Raw genomic sequence first — 14,440 nt, forward strand, 5'->3', positions numbered from 1 at the left:
CTCCATCCTGAAAACATCATCTCGGTTTACATTCCATCCAAGGCTTTGGCGGAAACCAGAATGTCAGACAGCCAAAAAAAGATCAACACAGAGCATGGGGCATATTTCGTAGATACCCCCACCACATCAAACTTAATTGCTTTCAAGCGTGCTCAAGTCAAAGCACGTTATGCGAGATGTCAGAGTCAAAAACAATCATGGATCCAATTTACAACATCAATTAATCAAATGACCAGTCCAAAAATTGTATGGGATAAAATCCGGAAAATGAAAGGCAGATATAGTACACATTGTTTGTCTACCTTAGACCATAATGGAAGTATTATTGCTGATCCCAAAAAAGAGCTCTCCTACAATCTCACCCTAGTGCAGTAGGGACTGATGACATCCATTATGAAATGATAAAACATCTACCATCATCTTCTCTTAATACACAATAGAATACTTGCAGAGAAAGTATTCTATTGTGTAAGTATATTTACCCAATAGAATACTTGCAGAGGAAGAGTTTCCAAATTCTCGGCATAAGTCAATTGTCATTGCTATCCCCAAAACCAGGAAAAGATCCAACACAAGCAAATAATTATCCACCCATTGCTCTGATCAGCTGTCTTTGTAAGATACTAGAGAAAATGGTTAATGCCAGACTATTTAGAAAGCAACAGTCTTCTCTCCAGTACACAGTGTGGTTTCCGTCGACATCGTTCAACTTTAGACCATTTGGTTCATTTAGAAACTTGTATAAGAGATGCATTTCTGAAGCAAGAACATCTCGTTTCAGTTTTCTTTGACATGGAAAAAGCTTATGACACAGCCTGGAAATATGGCATATTAAAAGACTTCTATATGCCTAGGTCTCAAAGGACACCTCCCTGTATTTATTAAAAACTTTCTGTCCAGGTGACCTTTCCAAGTCAGAGTGAGAAGTACGCTATCTCAACCATATCATCAAGAATAGGGTGTTTCCCAAGGCTCTGTCTTAAGTGTGACCCTTTTTGCTATTAAAATTAACTCAATCATTGAACAGCTTCCTCCCACTGTAGACAATGCTCTATATGTTGATGACTTCACAATTTACTGTCACTCACGTAACATGAGGGTAATTGAAAGACAACTTCAGCAAGCAATTGATCATGTCTCTCTGTGGGCTCTTAATAATGGGTTTAGATTTTCAACAGAAAAAAGTGTCTATGTACACTTCTGTCGAAAATGCACTCATCACCCAGATCCTGAATTAAGAATAGGACATACTGTTATTCCATTAGCTACAGAAACCAAGTTCTTGGGACTCGTCTTTGACAGAAAACTTACATTTCTAGTACACATTCGTCAACTAAGAAAAAAGTGCAAAAAAAAAAAAAAACTTGGAACCTCCTTCGCACTCTAACCTCTACTGAGTGGGGTGCTGATCGAGCTTCATTGCTCCATCTTTATCATGCACTTATATGTTCAAAGCTGGAATATGGGTCCCAAGCCTATGGTTCTGCAAGACAGAGTAACCTACGATGGTTGGATTCCATCCATCATCAGGGTATATGGATAGCTACTGGTGCCTTTCGCACATCACCCACTAAAAGTCTTTATGTTGAAGCAAATCAACTGGCTCTATCACTTCAACAGAAACAGTTCTCTTAATTATGCTCTAAAATTAAAATCTCTCCCAGATCATCCTACATGGACTAGTATCTTCTCTCTGCATTGGGAAGCTCAATATCACACACGTCAAACTGTTATACATCCTTTTGGTATGCGTGTTAAAGAAACTGTGCAAGCTGTTGGTATAAATGTTGACAACATCAGCTACACTAAAAATAACAGCATCCTTCCATGGCAGGTTTGCACACCATCCTGCAACCTCTCACTTTGTCAGCTACAGAAATCTTATACTCCATCATCCATCTACCTGCAATTGTTTAATGCACAGAAAGCAGCACACACTGATTTCTTACCCATCTATACTGATGGTTCAAGAACTAATACCTCTGTTGGCTATGGTGCTGTGTTTCCTGACATTATTATTATCTCAAATCAGATCCCACCAGACTGCAGTAATTATACAGCAGAGTTACATGCCATTCAGCTTGCACTTGTGCATATAAAAGAAAACTGCTACCAAAAGTGTATAATTTACACAGACTCATTGAGCTCTTTACAGGCTATCACCTCTCCTATGTATAATCCACATCCAGAACTTTGTGAGGTGCTACACCTGTTTCACAAAATGAAAATCCTTAATTTTGATATTCAGTTCTGCTGGATTCCCAGCACATCGTAATTAAGGGAAATGAGGCTGCAGATGCAACTGCTAAATCAGCTCATACCTTCTCCACATACTGTTTGACAGTTCCATATATAGACAGCTTATAAGATCAAAACTAATTGCTCAGTGGGAGTCAACATAGCAGGAAACATTGACAAACAAATTATATTATATTAAACTGAAATTAAGCACTGACATTCTAGTCAATGTACAAAGAGAAGGGAGGAGGTTGTTCTTGCTAGGCTCTGCATAGGTCACAGTCACCTTAAGCATTCTTATTTACTGAGAGATGATGACTCTCCCATATGTGAAAAATGCAATACACATCTCACTATTTATCATATTCTGGTAGAGTGTCAACAATTTACACGAGAGAGGAATGAAATTTTCACCTATCTAACCAAGCCATATACACTCAGGGAAATGCTAGCAGACTCAGGTAGATTGAATGATGTTTTTAATTTTTTAGAAAGAATTAATTTGTACAAACACACTTGACTGTAAATTTGTTTACATGTAAATTCTGTATTGCTTAACTTAACTTTTATACATACATATTATTCGTTAGTTTAAATTTTGACCAATTATGTATTACCGTAGGTCTTGTTCTTGTATATTTGTGTCACCCTGTTGCAATTTTGTTAATATGTAAATACCACAATGCTAACTTAATTTTTATGCATATATGCTGTATAATTCCTTTCTGATTCTTTATGTATTAGTATAATAACATTTGTTGTAATCTTACTATATGTAGATACTGCTTTCTTTCACTTGTTTTGTATATGCATATGTTAACCTGTACTGTTATCTATTTATGTACTGCTGAAACCTCTGCAGTAATTTTGTTTATATGTTGATTACTGCATTGTTTAACTTAAAGTTTGTATATGCATTTTATTTACTAGTTTATTTTTCGACTAATCATGTATTGCTGTAGGACACCTTGTCTATTTGTGTACCTTCTATTAATTCTGTTTATACGTATTGCTAAATTCTGTTTATACTGCATTGTTAAATTTAATTTTCATCCATGCATATTGTATAATAATCCCTGTTTGTCTATTTTCCTACTACTGTAAAAGCATCTGTTATAATTTTACACATATGGATACCATTCCTTGGCTTGGTGTTGCGTATTTTGTGTATTAACTTATATTGTTAAGTATTTTTGTACTACCGTAATAACCTCTGACCCTGTGTGTTGCTGTGCCCTCTGCAGCAGTTCTGTTTATCTGTAGATGCTGCTTTGTGGAACTAGATTTTTGTACAGACATATTGTTTACAATTTTCTGTAACTGCTTATGTATAGTTGTAACCTTTAGTATGGCACAGTATGATCTGTTTTGTCTTTGTGCCAAATAAACTATAAACCAAACTAAGCAGATTTGCTAAAGGGAGGTCATATTTTAGTAATCTACTTATTACAATAAGGTGACAGCACATTGTACATGAGAGATGCACACAGAGTAGTATACATAGACTTTGCAAAGGCTTTTGATAGATTACCTCATGATAAATTGATAGTCAAACTAGATCAGATGAAGCTGAATATTAGACTAGTCATTGTATTGGAGACTGGCTGTCTGATAGGTATCAATAAGTTGTGTAATGGGGAGCAGTATCTTCGAAGAGGAAAGTCACTAGATGTGCCTCAGGGATCTGTTTTAAGGCCATTGCTGTTTAACCTGTATGTTAATGATATTGGAGAAAATTTGAATGGGAATATACAGCTGGTTGAAGATGATGCAAAGTTGGGATGAACTACTACTACAGTAGATGTTGTGGCTTTACAAGACTTACAAGACTTGAATAGACCGAGTGAATGGCCACAGGAGTGGGGATGCCTGTTCAATGTTCGAAATGTAAAGTTTTAAAATTTCAAAAACAAAGATGGGATGTAGAATTTACTCTTTGTGGGGATATATTGTTGGAAGGTGAAGGAAATAAGAGATCTTGGGGTGATGATGGAGAAGAATCTAAAATTTAGAGGACATATTGCAAAAACTGAGGACAACACACCAATTCTTGAAAAGATGCAGAGGATACTGACTTGTAGACGTAAGGAGGTTCTGGTTCCATTATATAAGATTCTGTTAGGCCACATATGAGCTACTGTGCACACATTTGGTCACCTTGTATTCCAAAGGACAAAGAGATGTTGGGGGGAGGGGGGGTTCTGATTTCTGGAATGTTGAATATGAAGAAAGGTCAAGATGATGCAATTTGCATAATCTAGTAGACAGGAGAAAGAGGAGTGATATGTTAGAGCCATAAAAGTTGGTAAGGAGTTATTATAGGATTAATGTTAAAGAGGTTTCTTCATAAAATGGTGGGGGGGGGGATTGGGAGAAAACAAGAGGTCATCTATGGAAGCAGTAAGCAATATAAGGGAGCGAGAGGCACGTTTTTGCATGGAGAATTGTGAATGATTAGAATGCATTGCTTGAGAGCATGGCATCTGCAGAATTTGAATGTGTTTAAGACGTGGTATGATGATTTGTGTGTGTGTGTATATCTGTGTATCACAGACTCATCTAGGGCCCAAAGATGAGTCTGTGACTCCATGGGGTCTTAAAATAATAATGATTATCATAATCACCTGCTGTATAATTCCTTTCTCAATGATACTTTTGCATGTCCATTCACTCTCTCTCTCTTCAATCCAACTGGAGGCACATGTGATATCTTGAATTAGATCCTATGATACTATGACTAATGGACATGATGTGCTATATCCATTCAAAACTCTTGAACCTTGTGGTCCTTCGACAAAATGATCACTCATTTGGCACTTGCTAAACTCAGCTGCCTGAACATTGCCTACTTTTCACCCACTCTGTTCCCTAGCTTATAGCAACATCCCAGTAAACATTCTATCCTACTCACCTCCACCTAATAGCATATGCTATCAAAATATTAGTGTAATTTCCATCCAAATCCTCAACTGTGAGAGGATACAACTCATTGTTTATAATAAGTAAAACTCCACCACTGCATTTGCCCTTCCTATCCTGCAGAAATATAATATACTCTTCTTCTTCTATTCCTGTCAATATATCATCTTTGGCAACGACGTTTCACTGGTTCCAAGCTGAGGCTACTTCTATACATATATTATTCCTTCCAGATTTGCTCCCCCAATCTCCCAAGTGACTATTTCCTCAAGCAACTATCCCTGCTACCATCCACCATGGCAACACTAGTTTCCCTGCTTTAACACTCTCAATTGTCTAAAAAACAACAATCCCCTAGATGCATATTCCTTCCTTGGTCAAATTCCAATGTAGTCCATCTCTCTCTCTCTCACACATAACTCTCTTCTAATCTCAAATGCACTCCACGCATCCATATAATCCAAGCCTCTCTTTTGACACATTCTCACTCATGTTCTCATCATTCATTATTGATGCACCTCATTTCTGTATTATCATATCTGGATAACATACTCGCTATTTTTTCTCTCACACTTTTCCCATGTACAACCTCAAGCATTAACCTCAGATCTCTCCCTACGGTACCTCTTAGGTCATTTTGTACACCATCACTATTGTCTCATCTGAACTTCCACCTTGGTTAATTGCCATAGTCACATTATCATTCCTACAGGCAAGCACTCCTCTAGAATTCTATTTTGCACTCCATGACTCCTTATACACTGCTCCATTCATTCCCCTATTCCTTGCTCATCTGCATCCCTCACTTTCTCCCTTACTTCTGCGCTATCTCACCTTCCTCTCATTCCCTCTCTTCCTCTAGTTCTTTTATTCTCTTTCCTTCTATCTCTCCCCCCACAATAATTCTCGCTCTCATTCCTACTCTTGTTTGCTTCATGTTAGTTAGCCATCCCAGTCCCATCATTTTTCTTCCTTCCTGCTTCTGAACTAATTTTTAATATATTCCTCTTTTCTCTCACACTGAACATTGACCCTCCAAATTTACTATAGTCCCTAATGTTATATCCATCTCCTTATCATGCTCTTCTTCACCTCCATCACATTATTCATCTGTCAGCATTCATTTGTTTCTGACACACTAATACTGCAGCTACTGAAATTGGTCATATTGATATTTAAGTTGCCAAGCCCTTCCCATTTCTACATTTTATGCACACACTCTGATCGCTTACATTTTTAACTGTGACATGCATTTCTGTTCTGCATTTATCCTGATTTCACTTTTCATTCATAAAATCTTGTAGTACTCAAATGATTAAAGCTTAACAAGATCTATAACCAACAATCTCCTTGCCAATCTCAAGGGTGTTCAGATAATCTAGTGAATTTCAATGCTATCAACAAAATACAGTCCTCTCTTGTTTCTCAGAAGAAAAAGCTTTCTTCATTCTCCATCACTTTTGACAATATTCTGATTACCAACAGAGATCAATTTCCTCTTCTTGAGTTGACTCTTTCATATGTAGCCTTTTCTGGCAGGCTACATATGAAAGAGTCAACTCAAGTCAACTGTTTATCTGTAGATGCTGCTTTGTGGAACTAGATTTTTGTACAGATATATTGGGTTTTTTTTTTGGTATTTTTTTTTTTTTTTTTTTTAGAAAATTCCAAATGCTACTTCTCTTCTGTACAAATCCTAATTACTTTTAAATCCCAAATCCATCTGACCTCAGAATACTGTTCTCACATTTGGGTTGGTACACTGAAAACCTCTTTCAGAATTCTTGATCATATTCAAAAGAATCATATTTAAACCCACTTAACAGGTTTTTCAATGACTCTCTCCAAATGTTTTCTTGCAGACACCCTTTCTGAATTTCTTTTTTTTTTTTTTTTATAGGTATTTCAACAGTCACTATTTCACAAACCTGGCTACCATCATTCCTCTAATCATGGAATGGTATGGAGAAGACCATGGAGCATAGTCTTCTCCATACCATTTCCCCGTCATAAATATAATCCCGAATTCAAGAAACACATTTAAGTCTTTCTTTCTCTCTAACTATTTGTCTTCACTTGTTGTATTTTAGGTCTAGTGGCCTCTTTTGTGTGCAGCTGACAGAAAAACATATCATAGGTACCTGAAAAATCTGTAAAAATAATACTGTCAACATTGTCTTCAAAGAATCCTCAAGATTCAATGGAAAGCCAGATACTCTAATATTAGTGTTTTGACTGAAGCCAATTGCATGAGTATTGAGGCACTGATTTTCCTTCATCAACTTCAGTTGATCACTCTTGTCATCCATATGCAAAACACTCACCTTACAAAACATATCTCAGAACTTCAGGAAGTCAAAAAAACAACAACAAAAAAAAAGCACTTCAAGGATAACCCCAATGCAAATATGAAGAAACAAATGGCCCTTTATTAATTTGAACCTAAAAAGACTGAGAAGAATAAAAAAAAGGAAGGAGTATCAGAATGCACAGGCAAATGATTTTTGCTCATCAGTGCCTTCTTAAATACAATCATGTAGTGGCCTAATCAGCCATCTTTGAACTCACTGTAGTTTTTTTGGAAGGCAGTCACTCATATGTGAATGACTGCCAATACTATCAAATCAAGAGAAAAATCTTCGTTGGCCCATGTGGCCTAATGACAGCTTATTTGTTATACTGCTTGGGATGATGCCCAGGAAAAATTTCCCCTGTTATATTATATGCATGTTATTAAAATAATTGTGATGTTCATCATAATGAAAGGGTGAGAAATCTGAAGGTGCCCAGCCAAAAGATACTGAAAGAGAGACATACCTTCCACAATGAATAACCTTCATAGACATGAAATCTGCCCTGCATGCAGACTATAGACACTCCTTCCAGTGTTCCAAAAATAAGTCTTCCTTTGTGACCAGCCACTATGAAAAAAATAAACAAAATAAATAAATAAAACTAAATAAAAAAATAATAAAAGTACAAAAATTATAGCCATATCCACACATGATCAAGAAGAAGAATACTGGAGTAAAAAAAGTGGCAATGAGGTCTTTCTTCCCTCCACATACTTACACAGCTTGTATTCTTTCAACATACAGTCAATTAAGTATAACAAACCATTAAAACAAATTTGCTAATTCTAACAAACCATCAAAAAGTCCCATAAGCATAATGTTATTCTAAAAGGAGATTTACCATGGCAACTATCCACTATAAAAAAACTATTTCTGTGGTCCTATAAGTTTGCTACATAGTTAGCTGATTGCAATCACTAGCTATCTGTATAATCTTTTTCCACATGTGTGATGATCATAAAATTTCATATGAAAAACAGTATATCAATCTCTGTGAAGGGAGAAGGATAATTACTTTTCATTCCATGTATGCCTGTCAATTATTTAAAATGACTTTTGCCTAACATGCAATGATTTCACTATGACAATGCTTCCACTCTGCAGGCTTCACATACATGAAACAGACATCCAACAGCATTTTGACCCTGTAGGATCAAGTCTTGATGTATGGACTCCTTGTGAACTGTTCTTGACTAATGAATAGCAACTGTCTTCACTTAAACATAGACTCTATCAGTCATAAATGTTGCTATGCAACATGCTGATGCAAACATTATCACTGCTACTATCTATACATCACAATCTTAAATATTCAGCACTAATGATCTATGTTGGTATGGTATGGCCTCTGATTTTTCCTTCAACCATTACAGAGGTTATCTTTAAACAGAGAAAAACTAAATTACAAACTTCAAATGTTTGCTATGAGCAATAATACAAGGTTACACTTAAGAGTTTTTTTGTGGATAATATGAAACTAGTACAGGTACAAAATTCAAAATTAAAAATCTTAAGTCATCTACTATCAGATTTTCTGATAATGGATGACTCCTTAAATATGAACAGATTCAGATATGTTTGTTACTTGCAATGTTATATTATACAGTCAACTTTTACTATAGCAAACTTGTAGGGATCTCCATGGATACAGTTTGTTATAGTGATTAGTTACCTATAGTGAATTTCTTTTAGAATAGCATTATACCTACAGACTTTTCTGTAGTTTGCAATACCAGTATTTGTTATAATGAGGTTCAACTACTATGACTATGAATGTGTTGAGAGAAACTCTTATACTAGACAAATTATTCTGTGTGTGTGTGTGTGTGTGTGTGTGTGCGTGCGCGCGTGCACATGTGTTTTATTTATTTCTTTTTTTAATTTTTTTATAGGCTAACAATTGCTATATTCTCAGAGATGCTGGCTACAACAGATTATATCATCCTGAAAACAGAGGGGTTACATTCTTTTTAGTGGTTCCTTAAGCTTCTGCCAAAATATAAAATTAACTCCTGAAGGATATAATCAGATTTAACTATCCTACTGACTATGAGTTAACACATCAATAAAACATTGATGCAAAGTGTTTATTTAAATTATATTCAGATACCAATGAAATAATATGGCTATGGAAGCATAAAATGGTTGATATATTTCATTCATAAGGATGGATTGGTGCTTAATGAAATAATGTGTTAATCTGGGACTATCTTCTGAGAATATAGCAACTGATGAACTACTGTTACAAATAAAACTTTACAGAGATCATAAATAACAAATTAAATTCTATTAAAACTAAGCAGGTTGTTGATTAAAACTACCATCCTCGATTTCCTGATACAGGTTATAATGACAGTACCACATGATTAAGTTGACATTATTACTAATCTCCTATCCACAATTTTCCACCAAATTAGGGTATTACTTGTCAGCACTACAATACTGTTGTAGCAAACATTTTGTTCTTCTAAGAGGCACTGCTAAATGAATCAATCAACTTAGACCTTGGTCTTCCCATGGGTCTTTTCCCTGCCATCTTGGCATCAAATACCTGTTTTGCTCACTTTTCCTCTCCCATTCTGTTTAAGTGACCATACTGCCTTAGATGAGCCCTGGTCACACATTATTGAATGCTAACAATGCAAATTCCTTCCTAATATCTTCAATTTTAATATGATTCTACCACTGATGTCATCTGTTCAGGGCCCCTATTTTTTCTTAGGACTATCACATCTATGGTCTCTAATCTTTGATCATGTGTTTATTTCTAACCCACCTCTCAAATGCACAACTTGAAACTGGTTTGAACACTGTCTTGTATTCTGTAATTTAGTGTTTTGGCTAATTTCTCTCTTATTCCATATAAATTTATTCAACTGGCTCTTGACCATACCAGCTTTGCTTATTTCATTGCCATCATCATCATCAGATTCCTGACATGAACCTTCAGGGGGGTATACAGGATATGATAGTACTAGATGAAAATTTACATCATTACTAATTTCCTATCTACAATTTTCCTCAAAATCAAATCAGTTACTTGTCAAGACTCCAACATTATCAGATCTTATATTTCTATCTTCTAAGGCACTTTTCACTGTATCAATCCACCTATATATCTTGGTCTTCCTCTGGGTCTTTTTCCTGCCAACCTGGCAGAGAACACTTGTTTTACTAATCTTTCCTTTCCCATTCTGATTAAGTGACCATACCACCTGAGATTAGCTCTGCTAACACATTCCTGGATGATAACAATGGCTTATTATTTCATTGTATTTCCATATTTAGTTTTGCCATCTTCACTCAAAACTATGCCTAAATAGCTGAAATATTTTACATATTCAAATTGTTCTTCATTGAGAATGCAGCCAAAATTTTCTTCCTGCCTATTTTTGTAGTATTGGTCTTTGTTGCCGATTTTCATGCCAAAATTTCTAAATTTCAATTCTAAAATCTTATTCTATAATGAATAAGAGTAGAAATAGTGTGTACCCTTGACTTATACCTGATTTTACATCAAACCATCTTCCTGGAGGTGCTTAAGGGTCAAAGCTGTATAACTGAGAGGAGATCTCCATAGCCTTTAAAGCAATGTGGAGAACCGACCAGGGCTTCTGATGTAATGTCCATTCCTCTCTTTCTCGTGGTGCACCCTGTTGGGTATCTACCTGGATACAGAACGAATGAGGATGAGCTAGCAATTTGGGATTTAGACAACCAAATTGTATTCTTATTGGCTTAAACCAATATACAAAATGATGGTACAACGTCACAAAATTTCATGCTGGCTGGGGCGTCGCCCAGTTAAACAAGGCCCCCCATTGTTTTCGCCAGGGAACCAGGGCAAACAGCGAAAAGTCAGCTACTGGAACAAATCTGAAAGCACATCCCAACTCAACATCACCAGAGTTAAAGATCGGTACTATCAACACAAGAAGCCTGAATGGCAAAGAAATGGAGCTAGGTGAGGAATTAGATAAGTACCAGATCGACATACATAATAGGAGTGACTGAAACAAAAAAGACAAAAACTGGAGAGATCTTTTTGAGCAATAAATACAAAATGTTATATTCAGGCAATGACAATCAAGGAAAAGAAGGAGTAGCCATGGTATTCAACACAAAATACAAGGCTAATCTTCTTGAATGGCAGGCAGTGTCAAGTAGAGTGATGTGGGCAAATATGAGAATGGGGAACTGGATAATGAGACTTATTTGTGCCTATGATCCCACAGAAGGCTCTACTAAGTAGAAGTGGAGGAATTTTTTGAGGCTTTAGAGAAAACTACTGACACAATGAAAAAAAAGAAAAGTTGGGCCTTGTTGGGGATTTAAATAGCAGAGTAGGAAGTGATTGTCAGACATACAAAAATGTTTTGGGAAAATTCGGAGAAAAGAGCAAAGCTAATAATAATGGCAAATATCTGTTGGATTTCTGCTCAGGACATGAACTGGTTATTACTAACACCATGTTCCAACATAATGTGCACAAATTCACATGGAGAAAAGAGGCAAGGAATAAGAGAAGTCTCATTGACTATGTTATTGTTGATGCTGTTTTCTCCCTGGTGCAGGACATCAGAATGTGCAGAGGATTTGAAATTGGAAGTGATCACTATTTAGTCTTGAGCAGGATAAAATTGAATTTCATATTGAAAAGAATGACATGTAAGAAAGTTTTAAAGCAAATAAAAGTTGAGCAGCTCTCAGATGGGAACTGTAGACTAAAATACACAAAGATTATTCAAGAAAAAATGAAAGAGTTTGAGAACAGGAATGAAACCTTGGGGATTCAGTGGCAAGCTCTGAAGTAAACATTGATTGATTCAGTCAGAGAGGCATGTGGTGATGCAAGGATAAAAAAATCAGAACTCCAAAGGTGGACACAGGAAGTTAAAGAGGCAGTGAAGGAAAAGAAAAAAAGCATATCAAAAGTTCCTGGCAAATAAGTCAGCTTGTGCTCTTAGAGAATACAGAGACGAATGTAAGAAAGCTAAATGCTGTGTAAAATTAGCTAAACAAAAGTCATGGGAGGACTTTGGCAAGAATATAGAAAATAAATATCAAGAAGGTGGTAAGATATTCTGGAAGTTGTTGAAGAAGCTTAGAAATGGAGGAAAAAGTGCTGTAAAAGGAGTTAGAGATGATAAAGGTGACATGAAAATGGGAGAAAAAGATATCCTTGAAGTATGGAGTAATTACTTCGAAAAATTGCTAAATGAAACAAAAAGTGATAGCACAGTGGTAAAAAACATTCAACAAGCATACAGTCAGGAATACATATCCATACTTGAAGTAGAAAAAAGCCATCAAAGGCTTGAAATGTGGAAAGGCAGCAGGAGCTGATGATATTCAACCAGAAATGCTGAAGTATGGTGGTATAAAAGTCTTACAGTGGCTGCACTGCATAATTCAGAAAGCCTGGACAGAGGGATGCATTCCTGATGATTGGAGTAGAGCTCTAATAGTACCCATATATAAAAAGGAAAATAAAACTGAATGTGAGAATTACAGAGGTATTTCCCTACTGAGTGTTCCTGGCAAGATCTATGCAAGTATACTTGAGAAACAGCTGAGAAGAATTCTGGAAGAAAAGCTTGGTGAAGAACAAGCTGGATTCAGGCCAAATAGAGGCTGTCAGGACAGATCTTAACTTTACGACAAATAGTTGAGAAAGAATGGGAATATAACAAAGATCTATATTTAAGTTTTGTCGATCTGGAAAAGGCATATGACAAGGTGCCAAGAGAGAAGTTATTCAATACGCTACAGTTATATGGTGTCAATGGGGTATTATATCAAGCAATACTTAGTCTTTATTTTTGTTGTAAGTCAGCAATTAGAATTGAAGGAAGTACAGGAAGATGGTTTAATGTTAAATCTGTTATTCATTATCTATATGAATCACATTATGAAGGAAAGTGGTATTAAACATGATATTAAAATTGGAGATGTTAATGTCAGCTCTTTGCTTTATGCAGATGATGTTATACTTCTAAATAAATCCACTATAAGTCTGCAAGATTCCTTGACTAAATTGAATAACTGTTGTAATAGATATGGTATGAAAGTCAGCAATAAAAAGACAAAGACAATGAAAATATGCAGAATCATTGAAAATGTCAACTGTGTTGTGAACGGAGGACCTGTGGAACAAGTAAAACATTTCAGCTACTTAGGCACGAATTTTAGTGAAGATGGTAAATTAAATATGGAAATAGACAATAGAATCAACAAAGATGGTATGGTAGGAAGTCAGTTCAATAAATTCATATGGAATAAGAGAGAAATTAGTCAGAACACTAAATTAGCTGTATACAAGACAGTATTCAAACCAATTTTAACTTATGGATCTGAGAGCTGTGTCAGAAGTAAAACACTTGACCAAAGATTAGAGACTGCAGATATGAGAGTACTAAGGAAGATTAGAGGTGTGAACAGATGGTATCAATGGGAATATCATATTAAAAATTAGGATATTAGGAAAGCACTTGACATTGTCAGCATCCAGGAATGTGTTAGCAGAGGTAATCTAAGGAGGTATGGTCACTTAAACAGAATGGGTGAGGAAAGATTAACAAAACAAGTGTTCTCTGCCAGGTTGGCAGGAAAACGACTCAGAGGAAGAACAAGATATATAGGTGGATTGATACTGTACAAAGTTACTTAGATGATAGAAATATAAGATCTGATAATGTGAAAGTCTTGACAAGTAACAGACTAATTTGGAGGAATATTGTAGATAGGAAGCTAGTAATGATGTAAATTTTTCATGTAGTACTATCATATCCTCTACACCCCCCCCCCCCTTGAGGGTACATGGCAGGAATTTTATGATGATGGATGACAAAAGGAATAACAGGGGAATTGCAGAACAAAAAGAGATTATCAAAGGTATATAAAGAGAGGTAGAGAACAGTTGCATGAGA

At 35.9% G+C, this 14,440-nt stretch overlaps 1 protein-coding gene across 3 annotated transcripts in view; it reads right to left on the reverse strand.

Annotated features, from left to right (window-relative positions):
• The window catches only part of LOC150110233 (purine nucleoside phosphorylase-like), a 125,424-nt gene that overhangs the window by 46,640 nt on the left and 64,344 nt on the right, over nucleotides 1–14,440 (reverse strand). For all 3 annotated transcript variants that reach the window (XM_090398479.1, XM_090398486.1, XM_090398493.1), the window contains one exon: nucleotides 7,975–8,078. In XM_090398479.1, coding sequence (XP_090254605.1) covers nucleotides 7,975–8,078 — 104 coding nt within the window. The remainder of the gene's footprint in view (nucleotides 1–7,974; nucleotides 8,079–14,440) is intronic.

This window comes from Typopeltis vanoorti, chromosome 1, assembly GCF_054136105.1.
Source record: "Typopeltis vanoorti isolate ZY-2024b chromosome 1, IOZ_Tvanoo_1.0, whole genome shotgun sequence".
NCBI lineage: Eukaryota > Metazoa > Arthropoda > Arachnida > Uropygi > Thelyphonidae > Typopeltis > Typopeltis vanoorti.